This window comes from Onychostoma macrolepis, chromosome 10 (assembly GCF_012432095.1).
Source record: "Onychostoma macrolepis isolate SWU-2019 chromosome 10, ASM1243209v1, whole genome shotgun sequence".
NCBI lineage: Eukaryota > Metazoa > Chordata > Actinopteri > Cypriniformes > Cyprinidae > Onychostoma > Onychostoma macrolepis.
Window position 1 is genome coordinate 17,254,884 of NC_081164.1, and position 13,169 is coordinate 17,268,052.

The 13,169-nt window shown below is 37.4% G+C and overlaps 2 protein-coding genes across 2 annotated transcripts in view; one reads left to right on the forward strand and one right to left on the reverse strand.

The window, feature by feature from the left end:
• Positions 1 to 13,169, reverse strand: part of hunk (hormonally up-regulated Neu-associated kinase) — a 50,521-nt gene that overhangs the window by 30,207 nt on the left and 7,145 nt on the right. The window lies entirely within an intron of this gene.
• The window catches only part of b3glctb (beta 3-glucosyltransferase b), a 53,475-nt gene that overhangs the window by 20,443 nt on the left and 19,863 nt on the right, over positions 1 to 13,169 (forward strand). Inside the window, exons 5-11 of the mRNA XM_058788759.1 lie at positions 778 to 854; positions 991 to 1,102; positions 1,924 to 2,060; positions 2,153 to 2,216; positions 3,625 to 3,753; positions 4,235 to 4,304; positions 5,363 to 5,476. Coding sequence (XP_058644742.1) covers positions 778 to 854; positions 991 to 1,102; positions 1,924 to 2,060; positions 2,153 to 2,216; positions 3,625 to 3,753; positions 4,235 to 4,304; positions 5,363 to 5,476 — 703 coding nt within the window. The remainder of the gene's footprint in view (positions 1 to 777; positions 855 to 990; positions 1,103 to 1,923; positions 2,061 to 2,152; positions 2,217 to 3,624; positions 3,754 to 4,234; positions 4,305 to 5,362; positions 5,477 to 13,169) is intronic.

The window sequence follows — 13,169 nt, forward strand, 5'->3', positions numbered from 1 at the left end:
ATAATGGCAAATTCACTGATCTATATAAAGATGAATATAGATCAGTGGGCAAGATGAGAACTTAGATAAGGTTTGTCCAAGAAGTTGCTATATTTGTCCCCAAACTTTTGAAAAAAGTTTCAAAAGGGGTGGTGAAGTCGCTGAATCTAGCTACAAAATAGCTAAATTGGCAACACTGAGTACAGTATCCACAATGGTGCAGTGACTAACTGCCACACATTCACCTCAAAACATTAGATTCATCCGCGCTGGAGCCGTGCCGGAACACCGAATCACAACCCCACGCACGGAAGATAATTCCGCACAGAGCTGCAATTCCAGGTTTTCAAACAGAGATGGCGACAAAGAGGCAAAACTTACGGACTGCAGCTTTAAATTTAATTAATTTAAATATTTTGAAACTGCAACTGTACAACTTTATCAGTCTGGTTGACATGAGGTTTTAAAGGGGGAGTTCTACCAAAAATTTAAAATCTGTTGCTATTTATTCATCCGTATGTAATTCCAAAACCCCTTGTTTTTCCATTTCAACAGAATGTTCATTTTTGGATCATGTGTTCCTTTAAAATTGGATTAACTGTGAATTCATGCATATCAGTGCATGTTAATTGTTACATGTTTATTCATAAATTACCTGGCAGCTTTCAGTTCTGTCACCTGCATGAAGAACTGCTTTCTGCCTTAGTCTGTGTCACCTGTTATAGAATGCATTGAGTTAGGAATATGACTTAGCATAAACCCTTTAAATGGGTTACCAGATTTTGTACTGTTTTGCAGAGTTCACCAGATGTTGTGCTCCTTCACAAGCTGTCAGACTATGATGGAAACTGGAGCATTCTTCCGGCACTGCCACAGTAAAACTCATAAACATACACAACACAACACAGAATGCACTCCACCTCTTGACATGTCAGAATTACGAGTGTTTATTCATAAGGTTGTCTTAAACACATTTTACGCAGCTGTATTTTTTGTTTTTCTTGTCTTCAGCCTTGCCTCACAATACTGTCAAACATCTTCGTGGATTGTGTTTTTGGAAGAAGAGACCAACGTGAACTTACATAACCTTCTGCAGGTGCTGAGTAAATTCAAGACAAGAAAGGTGAGCTGCAGACTTTTCAGTCTTTCAGCTGTTGTTAGTGCAAAAGTGTAATATCAAGACTTTACGCCTTGTTTACTGTGGCTCTCTTACAGCAAAAATCATTGTATTTGAATCAGGAAAACTAAGAGAGTATGCCATTGGTTGAGGTACTGATCATGAATCATGTCACTGAGACTGGGAATGCAGAATTACAAGAAAGCAGCCCTCGTGAAAGTGTTGTCCTCGTTTACTTTCTTAACCAAATGTACTTTTCACTCTGTGGATACGCAGCACTTGAAATTCTCTGTCACTTTAATTTCAGACATCCCATCATAAGCAGTTGCGAGGAAGCCCTTAGGGGTCTATCCTCTCATAAATTGTTCCTTAATTGTGTGAAATGTTACCTGTACTGTTTTTTCCCCCTTAAGAGACCCAAACATAATGTCAGTAAACAAAAAAATTGAATGTGAGGTTCATTACGGATTTGGATCCTACATGCAACTGCTTGGATCTTGCACAGAAATTATAAACAGGACCGGCTGTTCTGTCCTCCCTGTAAAAAAATATTTTTTTTGACTCTCTTTGCCACTGAATTGAAAACAAAATGTTGTACCCCAACATCTTTGGATATTACCATTTAGGCCATGTGAATTGAAAATAAAGTGTTTTACTTCATGAACTACTCCATGAGCTAACATTCCCTGAAGAAACAGTAGATAGGTCAACACAATACATAAAACCTTCTTCTGCGGACTTGAGGTAATGAAAGAGCAGCCTGAAACAGAACTTGGCACATGAATCCAAAGCCTGCTGCTTCTTACCCGAGTGTCTTTTCTCCATAGGAGTGGTTTCTGGGCAGACCCCTCCATGATGATGAACCAACAATTATCCACCACTATGCTTTCTCAGAGGACCCCTACAGCTTCACTTATCCTGACTTCATGGCTGGCTGGGCCCTCAGTTGCCCCCTGGCTAAGCGGTCAGATTTCATCTCTGTGCTTTTTGCGTACCTCTGCCGCAAACTGCTACTTTGCACTTGTAATACAGATATTGTTTGATCTGGTATCACAGAACCGCAGAACGTGTGAATTATGAGCCGCCCAAATCAGATTTCACGATTGACCTTCAACATGAGGTGAGAAAGATCACAAAATATTTCAGTGTACTGTACATATGCCCTACAGTTATCTTTGTGTTTGTTAAATATTCATTATCTTGCAGTGGAAGTGCTTGGGGTTTTATAAAAATATATATATATATTTGTAATGGAAATTGCTATAATGCATCAGCTAGAAAGCATCTCAACAAAAGATATTATTTTCTAAAATAACCTGGACACAGATAATAGACTCTTTACATCTCTCCAGATGTATCATCTTCAGTCTTCTAAGCTTATGTAATGCACTTTTTCTATACTCTCCTTTGGTGTCACATCTCAATTCAAAGTGTCTGGTGTCTGCTGTTGAAATAATGTGCCATCTGCCTATAGGAATATCTGTGTATATATTAATCCTCAGTGATTTCACACAGGAGCAGTAACCATTAAAGGGTTTTGAATTTTGTGACATTGAAAGACGCTCTCTCTCCTTTTCTTTTGCCATCACTTTTCTCTCTCTTGCTGATAAAAATGAGACTGTATGTTCCCTAGAGAACTCTCAGTGCTACTTTTGTGATTTCTATTGATGCAGTACTCTAAGAGTCTGCTCAAAATCCTCTGGTCTTACTGACTGGCATCTGTCTTGTTCTTAAAGGGATAGTTCTCCAAAAAAAATGAAAATCCTGTTGTCATTTACTTACTGGTCATGTCCTTCCAAATCCATATGACTTCTTCTCTTACATAGACCGCAAAAATAAAATGTTTAGCGGAATGTTCATGCTGCTCTTTTCCATATATTGGAAGTAAATGGTGACCAGGAGCTGTCAAGTTCCAATAAGCCACTATAAAATATTGTAACAGTGCAGTTTAATCATTATTCCTTGCAAATCTTTTATTCAAAGTCATATTATTTTGACTCTTAATTATTGCTGTCAAACGATTAATCGCGATTAATCACATCCAAAATAAAAGTTTTTATTTACATAATATATCTGTGTATGCTGTGTATATTTATTATGTATATATATATATATATATATATATATATATATATAAATACACACACATACAGTATATATTTTGAAAATTTTTGCAGGTATTTAAATGTATATATTTATATTCATATAATTTATAGTATATATAAATATATTTAATATATAAACGTAACATTTTTCTTAAATATATACATGCATGGGTGTGTATTTATATATACATAATAAATGTACACAGTACACACATATACTATGTAAACAAAAACTTATTTTGGATGCGATTAATCGTTTGACAGCACTACTATTACTGAACTATTACTACACTCTATTATACACTCTCTTTCTCTGATTTCTTAGTTCTTTGTTTTAATTGCACTTTGTTTCTTAAGTACAACCCTGAATAGTCATTGATTCCTAGAAGAAGTCATGCTTTGCTTCTGTTATTGATGTTTCAGATTGCCCTCTACATTTGGGAGGGAGGGAGTGGTCCTACTTTGACTGCGGTCAATGAGTTTTGCTCAAAGCTACACAGCTCGTCCTCAACAGGAGATTGTGCTACGACCGTCAACACCTTGTCCGCTTGTGTAAGTACTATAAATGCTAACGTACCTCACCAATTGTTCAGAGAGATTTATACAAGCTCTCAGCCATGGGAATTAATGAAACTATGACAAATCGTTCTGTTCATAAGAGACTGCCAAGAGAAAGTCAAGGCGTATCAATATGTCACAGTCAGTTGTCATGGAATTTCCCTGCTCTAATGCCCTAATAAATTACAATCTTCAAACGTGAACGCCAAATTCCTGCTTGTGGCTTTTCGCATTTGCTGTTCTTTCTGAGTGATAATCAAAGGCCTATGACTTCCGATTCCTCGAAATAAGCCACCTTATACTAAGTATCCTCTCAAAGCTGACACACAGACATTCTGTAATAACTTAATGGTCCTAAGTCCTACTATCTCTTAAAGTTGGAACAAGAGGTACTTTGGTTTTGACCCAAATACTGTAACGCCCAGATTGGTAGCAGACAACAAATTGCTTTAAATATCTTTTATGTTCTTCATAGGGAAACCCTGTGCAGAAGGAGGACGTCTTTGTTGCTGTTAAAACATGTCAAAGATTTCATGGAGATAGAGGTGGGTGTAGTCAGACCGTTCTTCAGAAATAGATAAAGACCATGATTTGATCATAACTAATCAAACTTTAAAGGTGAAGTCAGGGCTTTTTAGGTAACAAACTAATAATGAGCAGTAGTTTTATAGCATTTATTTTGTTCAGTGTTAATTTCTGCATGTAATAAAACATTCTAATATTAGGGTTGTAAATATTACCATGGGTTATGGAGTTTAGTTTACATTATTAACTAACTTAAACTAAAGATAACTGATTTTTTTATTGATAATATTTTTCTTTGAGTTGACAGTTATTATGCAGAAATTACACACTTCACCTCTGCTTTATCATTGCCATTAATATTAGTCTTTAAGATACACTAGATGCCGTTTACAGAGAGAGAAATCTTTGCTTCTTACAAATATCTCTGACTGCATGTTTTATTTAGCTTAGATTTTATTTAGTTTAGAATTACGAGGGATTGGACCATTCAGTCTTGATTAAAAAGTAAAGCCTGCAAATCGGCAGAAAAGAGCCCACCAAGCCATGAATTGAGAGGATTACAGATAGACAATTATAAAAGAGAATAAATACAGACACCAGTCACATGTCTGGAAGTCACAATGAATTGATTTTGTTGATTGTTGCCTCATAGAGTTCCATAGCTTTTCAGAAACATTGTCCTCACAAAGACAACTCTCTCCCCAGTTCCCTTCTCTGGTCTCTTTGTACTGTATAATAGGACAGATATAAATGCTGTTTTACATTCCAGGACAGATTAAATTTTGCAGCTGGTCAGGTGTAATTGCACCGATTTGCATGATTAGGTTTAGAGTTTGATTTTATCAAACATTCCAGGCAGCATTTAATACTATAACATTTTGTGTGTGGCTACAAAGATAATAAACATCAGTGTTGGTAAAACATCTGCAAATTTACAGCAGGATATATTTTTCGTGAAGTTATTAACTTCATATTATTTATTGATTTTTATCTATCTTTTTGCTCTTTCAAATAGATGTTATAATCTCAAGTAAATGTAATGCTATCTTAAACTGTATGCTCAAATGTATCTTCATAGTTCCTTTAGTCAAACAAACTTGGGAAAAGGATGCTGCCTCGTTGGAGTACTACAGTGACATCGCAGACCCATATATACCCACAATCCACTTGGGAGTCCCTAACACAGAGAGAGGTTTGTCTCTTGATATTTATTTTGGGATGACAACAGGGCAGGTTCCACTGTGACAGTTTATCCATCATAATCTCAGAGGAACATGCAGCACTCATTAATATAAGGTTTTTAATCACTTACTATGTTCAGACAAGCATCAACTTGTCAAACTGAATTACACAGTCTGAGTTCATACAAGGGATGTGAACCATTACGAGTGAGAAAAAAAGTCAAATGTATTTGCATTGTATCCTCTAAGAACATGGCTCACATTGTCTCAACCTGTGACCCAAAACCATATAAAAGTACAAAGTCTCCAAAATGTTTACATTTACAGGTTTTCTCAGTCACTTTGGTGCATTTTCTTGCAAAGAAGAATGTGTATTTCTCAAAACAATTCATACAAACAGCACCACACAATGGATTTCCTGTAAAAGCCTGTAACTTACTTAAAATCTTTAGTTCATCTCTCAAAAAGTATTTATGTCAATGAACATATCAGTGCCATCAGAATGAAAAGTCTTTGTGTCATTGTTCATAAACAAGATAGTCAAAATGCTTAGTCATGTTGTCAATATAAAAGTGCACTCTGTTACAGTTTTTCTCAGTCACTTTGGTGCATTTCTCAAATCGTCCTTAATATTTGCAAAGTATGTGCATTTCTCAAAACAATTTGTACAAACCGAACCACACAATGGATTTCCTGCAAAAGCCTGTAACTTACTCAAAATCTTTAGTTCATCTCTCAAAAGTAAGTATTTATGTCAATGAACATAGTGCCATCAGAATGAAAAGTTCTTGTGTCATTGTTGACAAACAAGATAGTCAAAATGCTTATTCATGTTGTCAATATAACACTCAGTTAGTATTACCTGATGTAAACTATGGCAACAGTTTGGATGACAGTTACTGTACTGAAATGCAGAAGGCTGCGCTTCTTATGTATGCCATATATCCTTTCAAATTTACACATTACTGCATGTGGGATATTGATTGAAAGAGACTGTTTTGAAATGTTTGAATTATTGAGGATATGATTGATCTCCCAATATTTAGCTGCACCCTTCAGCCATTGTAAGGCCATGACTGACAACATGTTCCACAACAGTGGCCCTTATTTCATCTGATATGTGCCTCTGTCCTTGGCCTCTTCTGCTTCTTCCTCTGTTTTGCCTCTGTACCCTTCCACCATGCACCTTCACTCCTCTTCTTCCTCTCCGCTGTTGACCCTGATCGTTGATGTTCATCCGTTGTCAGAATTTGTAACTCTTGTGTTGTCCTCTGAAATAGCTCAAAGATACATATGAACCTTCAATTGGAAAGCATATATAAACAGAGAAGTGGTTTATAATTGGTTGATCTATATTCTCTTAGTGAAAGTCAAGATTCACTTGCACAATTCATGACAAATTTACAAAAAGTCTAATAGAAATGTGTAGAAAATATGTTTGACAGTTTATGACAACTAGATCAACCATTTTGCATTTACATAATGACTTATATGATGAACTAATGACTAGATGTTTTGAGGGGTAAGACTATTGCATGGAGAACTAATACATTTTGAGCAACATGATATTAACAACTGATAATGTAGGAAACTGCAGACAAATGTACATAATCAATTGTCAAAGCAATCGCAATTTGTCCAAAAGAATGAGAAACTGCTTTTATGATGAGCACAAGTAACTATGATGTGGAGGTTGAACAAGTTGTTTTGAAAATTTAATTTCTGATCTGAGAAATGCACCAAAGTGACTGAGAAAAACTGTATTACCTGATGTAAACTATGGCAACAGTGAAATGCAGAAGGCTGCGCTTCTTATGTATGCCATATGTCCTTTCAAAAGTACAAATTTACACATTACTGCATGTGGGATATTGATTGAAAGAGACGTTTCAAAATGTTTGAATTATTGAGGATATGGTCGATCTCCCAATATTTAGCTGCACCCTTCAGCCATTGTAAGGCCATGATTGACAACCTGGTCCACAATAGTGGCCCTTATTTCATCTGATATGCGCTTCTGTCCTTGGCCTCTTCTGCTTCTTCCTCTGTTTTGCCTCTGTACCCTTCCACCAAGCATCCTTACTCCTCTTCTTCCTCTCGGCTGTTGACCCTGATCTTTTTCTGGATGTTCATCCATCGTCAGAATTTGTAACTCTTGTGTTGTCCTCTGTCTATATATGCTTTCCCATTGAAGATTCATGAGATGCACCTTTGAGCTATTTCAGAGATCTATATTCTCTTCATTAGTGAAAGTCAAGATTCACTTGCAAAATTCATGGTAAATTTACAAAAGTCTTATAGAAATGTGTAGAAAATATGTTTGACAGTTTATGACAACTAGATTAACCATTTTGCATTTAATGACTTATAGGATGAACCAATTACTAGATGTTTTGAGGGGTAAGACTATTGCACAGAGAACTATATAATACATTTTGAGCAACATGATATTAGCAACTGAAAATGTAGGAAACCGCAGACAAATGGACATAATCAGTTGCATGAATGTACCAAAGCAATTGCAATTTGTTCAAAAGAATGAGAAACTGCTTTTATGATGTGCACAAGTGACTAGATGACGTGGAGGTTGAACAAGTTGTTTTGAAAATTTCATTTCTGATCTGAGAAATGCACCAAAGCGACTGAGAAAAACTGTAAATGGACTGATGATTCCCTCTTGTCTTTGTGATTTGCAAAATGTGTCATGGTGTCCTTTATGGAAAACAGTCCGATGCCAAATTTTGTGAAGTCAGAGAATTCATTTTATTCATAGCCTGACTACGGCAAGCTTAATCGATTGGGCATTGGTTGCTACCAGTCGTCTGACATCAGTTTACTCGTCACAGTAAAAATTCCTATGTGATTGCCATTTTCCTCTGCTGTTTATGCACATTTGTTAATGGACTTCTAAATGATAAGTATGCTGCAAAGACAGAAATAATAGATCCTTCTTCCAATAGACAGACAGACTGGTGGATGGATAGACAGAAAAATAGAGAGACAATTGGATAGACAGACATACAGACAGATATACAGACAGACAGACAGATAGATAGATAGATAGATAGATAGATAGATAGATAGATAGATAGATAGATAGATGCCAGTGCATTATTATTATTGATAGCCCGTTTCCACTGCAGGAACTTTCCCCAGGAACTAGGGACTTTGGTGTGTTTCCACAGCAGGAACCAGGATCTAAATAAAGTTACAGGTACAAATTTGCCCCTCAGAAAGTCCCTGCTATAAGGTACTACTTTTTCAAAGGTCCGGAACTTTCAGGGGTGGGACTTGGGCGCTGAGCATGCTGATTGGTTGAGTTCACGCAGCATTGTATTTCAACCTTCAACCACCATAATTCGCATAATTTGTTTTTACTGTCATTATGTCATAAAATCTAGTTTTAAATCTGCTTCGCTGATTTCAGAGACGTGAGCTCCACGCGATCAGCGGGCGCTCAGTGCTCATGTTTCCTGACGAGCAGCCTCAACTCAGCTAGTCCTTCTGACATTTGCCGCTGATGTCTCTGTAGTGGTTAAACATAAGCTATAATTTGTTTTGGGGAAATCTAACAGGTAATCTTTGGTCTTTATTCTATTAATATGTTAAAATGAAAATGAAAAGAGGAAATACTGCTTGATATAATATTTTGTTTCATTGTAATGTATGTACGTTCCCTGAACTACATTTCTGAGGCTATTAATATGTTTAAATGAAAACGAAAAGAGGCAGTGGTGTTTGATATCATATTTAGTTCTTATTGTAAGGAAAACTGCAATAAACAAGGCGAGCTGGCTGACCTTATCAAGTACGCTGCTGTTTGCAGAATTACCAGACTTCACACTCCGGAGTCGAACTCACAAACTCCAAAATACGTACTTGGTATTGAGAAACGCGCACAGACCTACAGTCACCAGACTATTTGCCTAATCTTCTAGGTACTTTAGACCGCGATGGAAATGCAGACAGCAAGCAGGTCCAGCGGAGAAAAAGTTCCTGGGACAAATTGTCCCTGGTAATTTCGGTGGAAAAGCGGCTAATTAGTCTAAAAGGGATATTTGCTGTGTAAATCATGACAGACATTTTAATAAGTTTCAATTCGTTATGTTAATCAACTCTCAAACGGTGGAACTTTCTTAGTTAATTTTTAAGTATATTCATTTGAATACCTAATATATCTGACTGCAGTGTCAGCCTGGAGACATTCTTCTCCCTTCACAAACTCCCTGGGTTCCTCCAGCTGGTGGCTAAAACCCAAAACCTCTTATATCCAGTGTTGATCTCCAGGAACTTTGCTAATGATGAAAGAGCTGAGAATAGTTTCTGAGGACTCTCAACACCTGTCCCCTAAATTAGACTTCTGTCTCTGCACTGAAGAGCTAAGCATCTAGGGGAGTGAGAAGTCTTCTCCTGGGTGTGGGTGTGTGTGTAGAGGAGAGCTTAGTCAGCTGTGCTGTGGTAATGCTCTGGACAGATATTACTCCCACAGATCCAGAGAGTCGGTGTTCCGGAGCTTCTTTCAGTATGTTTTGTTCTGTCCTCCTCCTGTCCGCTCCCCACTTCTGAGCTGGTGTCTGGCTGACCTTCTCATTCGACTGCCATGGGAGAGCTAATCTTTCATAGGTGCTGCAAAGCTTTCGTGGCACCTCTCGTTCCCTCTGTCGCTCTACCACTCTTTTACTCGTCCTCACAGTATCACAGAGTCACTATTAACCTCCTGAACCCAAGCAGAAGGAATCTTTTGCACCACCTCACTCCTGAGTTCTTGGGAGAAAAATATACATCCACGCAATTTTGCTGATTTGGCCTCTCCTCTCACATATCTAAGCCCGGAGGGCTTTATGAACCACACTGACTCTAATCCTTGTGGTTCCTTTCAAACCCTGCAATGGACCATAGAAATGTTGGAATGTGCCTACATAATGGCAGAGTCATCCAGGTACATTTCCAGCCAACAATGGCAATCCTTTAATGGAAGCTCCTGTATTGATTTTATGATTGATTTCCTTTATGTTCTGATGCATTCCTCTGCAATTTTGTCCTAAAAGCCCTCAGAACATTGGGGCCTCTTAGAATCAAGAAAATTTCAGTGCAGAGTAAAGAAATGAAGGGGCCAGACGTGCAGTGGGCAACGAAAGCTTTTGAATCTTGCACAGGACATTTTCTGATCTCACCACCTCTGTATTATCGGTCCTTTTCAACCACTTCTCCTCTGTTCTATCCTTTTAACAGGAAAGAGCCAGAAAGGTATTTGGAATGAACCACAATGGTGGTATTGTATCTGTTGTTTGTTGTTCAGGCCCAGTTAAAACTTTAATTGGGATCTCAGGGTCATCCAGTTTGGCTTGATTATGATCTTTTGTGTTTTATCATTGCATATGATTAGTTTGTTCTGCAGCATGAATCCTGGTGTTGATTATATTGTTTTTTTAAACAATTAGAATTTTTTTCTAAACATGTTTTTGAAAGAAGTCTCTTATACTCACAAAGGCTCCATTTATTTGATGAAAAATATAGTAATGAATTTTGTGATATATTATTAGAATTTAAAATAACTGTTTTCTATTTTTTCTAATTTAATATATTTTAAAATGTAATTTATTCCTGTGATGATAAAGCTGAATTTTCCGGAGCCGTTACTCCATGTCTTCAGTGTCACATGATCCTTCAGAAATGATTCCAGTATGCTGATTTGGTGCTCACTTATTAACAATTATTAGTGGTGCTCGGTTAATAATAATGGCTGTGGTTGAACACAAGAATATTTTTGTGGAAGCAATATTACTATTTTTACTGTATTTTCAACCAAATACATGCAGTCTTGGTGAGTATAAGAGACACATTTCTGAAACATAAAAAAATACATTGTATTTAAAACACTGTTTGTGCGGAAATGACAATGTCAAAAATGCAAAATGCAAGAAACTGCTTTAAAAGGTGTCATTGGATGCGACATGCACTTTTACAAGTTGTTTGAAATGAAATGTGTATTGGCAGTGTGTGTACACAACCACCCTATAATGATAAAGATCCACCCATTGTTTTTTTTTAATCTCGTTAAATCATTTCATCTTGAAATCATCCACTTGATTGGCTCTATGACACTCTCTCCTCTCCACCTGTAGCTGGTGTGTGGTGAGCGCACTGGCGCCGTTGTCCTGTGGCTGCCGTCGCATCATCCAAGTGGATGCTGCACACTGGTGGTGGTTGAGGAGAGACCCCCCACATGATTGTAAAAGCGCTTTGGGTGTATTGCAATACACATTAAAAGCGCTATATAAATGCCTCATTCATTCATTCATTTCCCCTTTCTCATATCAAGCCATTCTCAGATGCCTGTCTGTGTGACGTCACACAGACCCAGGCTCCTTCCACGATTGTTGATTGACAGTAGCATTTTACCTTAGACCCACCCTGAGAGCTGTCATCAGTCCGCCATTGTTTCACTGCTGGAGCAGATGTAGACAAGAATGTCTCCTAAGCGATTGAGGTGTTTTGTAGTTGGATGCAATAATGAACATAGCAGTCATCATTTACTCCCGACATCTGAGTAAATGAAGACACAGTGGATTAACTTTGTTTTTGAAGGGAATGCGTCCCTGATCTACCTAAATGCAACTATGTTCACGCAAATCATTCGTGATCCAGTTTCACCTCCAGAAGAAGTGAGTATAAGGTTATTTTATGAATCTTTGTAAATTGCCTTTCCTAATAACTTACAAGTTAGCAAGTTCCGCATAGTAAACAGTATCATGAGAACGGCTCATCACCCCACAGAAGAGAGGGGCGCGGTGAGCAGAGCTCATTATCATTTAAAGGAACATGCACTAAAACGGCTTGCTGAAAACAGAGCTTATAAATTGGTCATTTATTCAAAGAATAACGGACGTCTTTAAAAACTAAACGTGTTAACACATCGGTCTACACATGAGCCACGTACACACTGTGTGTAGACCGATGTGCTAACACATGTAGTTTTTAAAGATGTCCGTTATTTAAATGAGCTAATGTGAACCGATAGAGTGGTGGAACTATGATGTCACTTTAGGCAAAAACCTGGAAGCGAGTTAGCATTTTAGCACTTCCGTTTCCATCGTCCCAGAGTCAATGGATTTTTTGAATGGGATTTTGGTTGAATCCCTTAAATAAGGTCCGTGGTTCACACAGGCACAATATACTTTCACGTTTTATTCTATGACATAAAACAGATGCTCGTTTTTATGGCTTTCCTACTGATGCGGATACTGTGGGTTCAGACCATAAGGTAAACTCATATGATTATTCTATGCAAACACCACATTTACCGGCTTTACGTGGTGAAAGTGAAACTTTAATAATGCGTAGCGCTTAAAGCCACGTTAAAATGAAATGTTTGCGGCCACATGAACCTGTTAGAAAGCATATAGATTGAGGATTTCCTAGAAGCAAGGATAAAATAACATTTTGTGTACCAATCCTAACAAAACAATAGTTTTGGACTTGCTGGAGTATAATCAGGAAATTGAGGATGATGGGGTTATTTTATTTCTAGACTTCTATAAAGCTTTTGATATGTTAGAGCATTCTTTTATTTTCAAGTGTTTACAAATGTATGGGTTTGGTGAGAATTTTTGTAAGGTTATTCAGTTATTTTACACAAATACTAATAGCTCAGTTGCCCTACCAACAGGTACTTCACCTAGATTTGATATCAAGAGGGGAGTT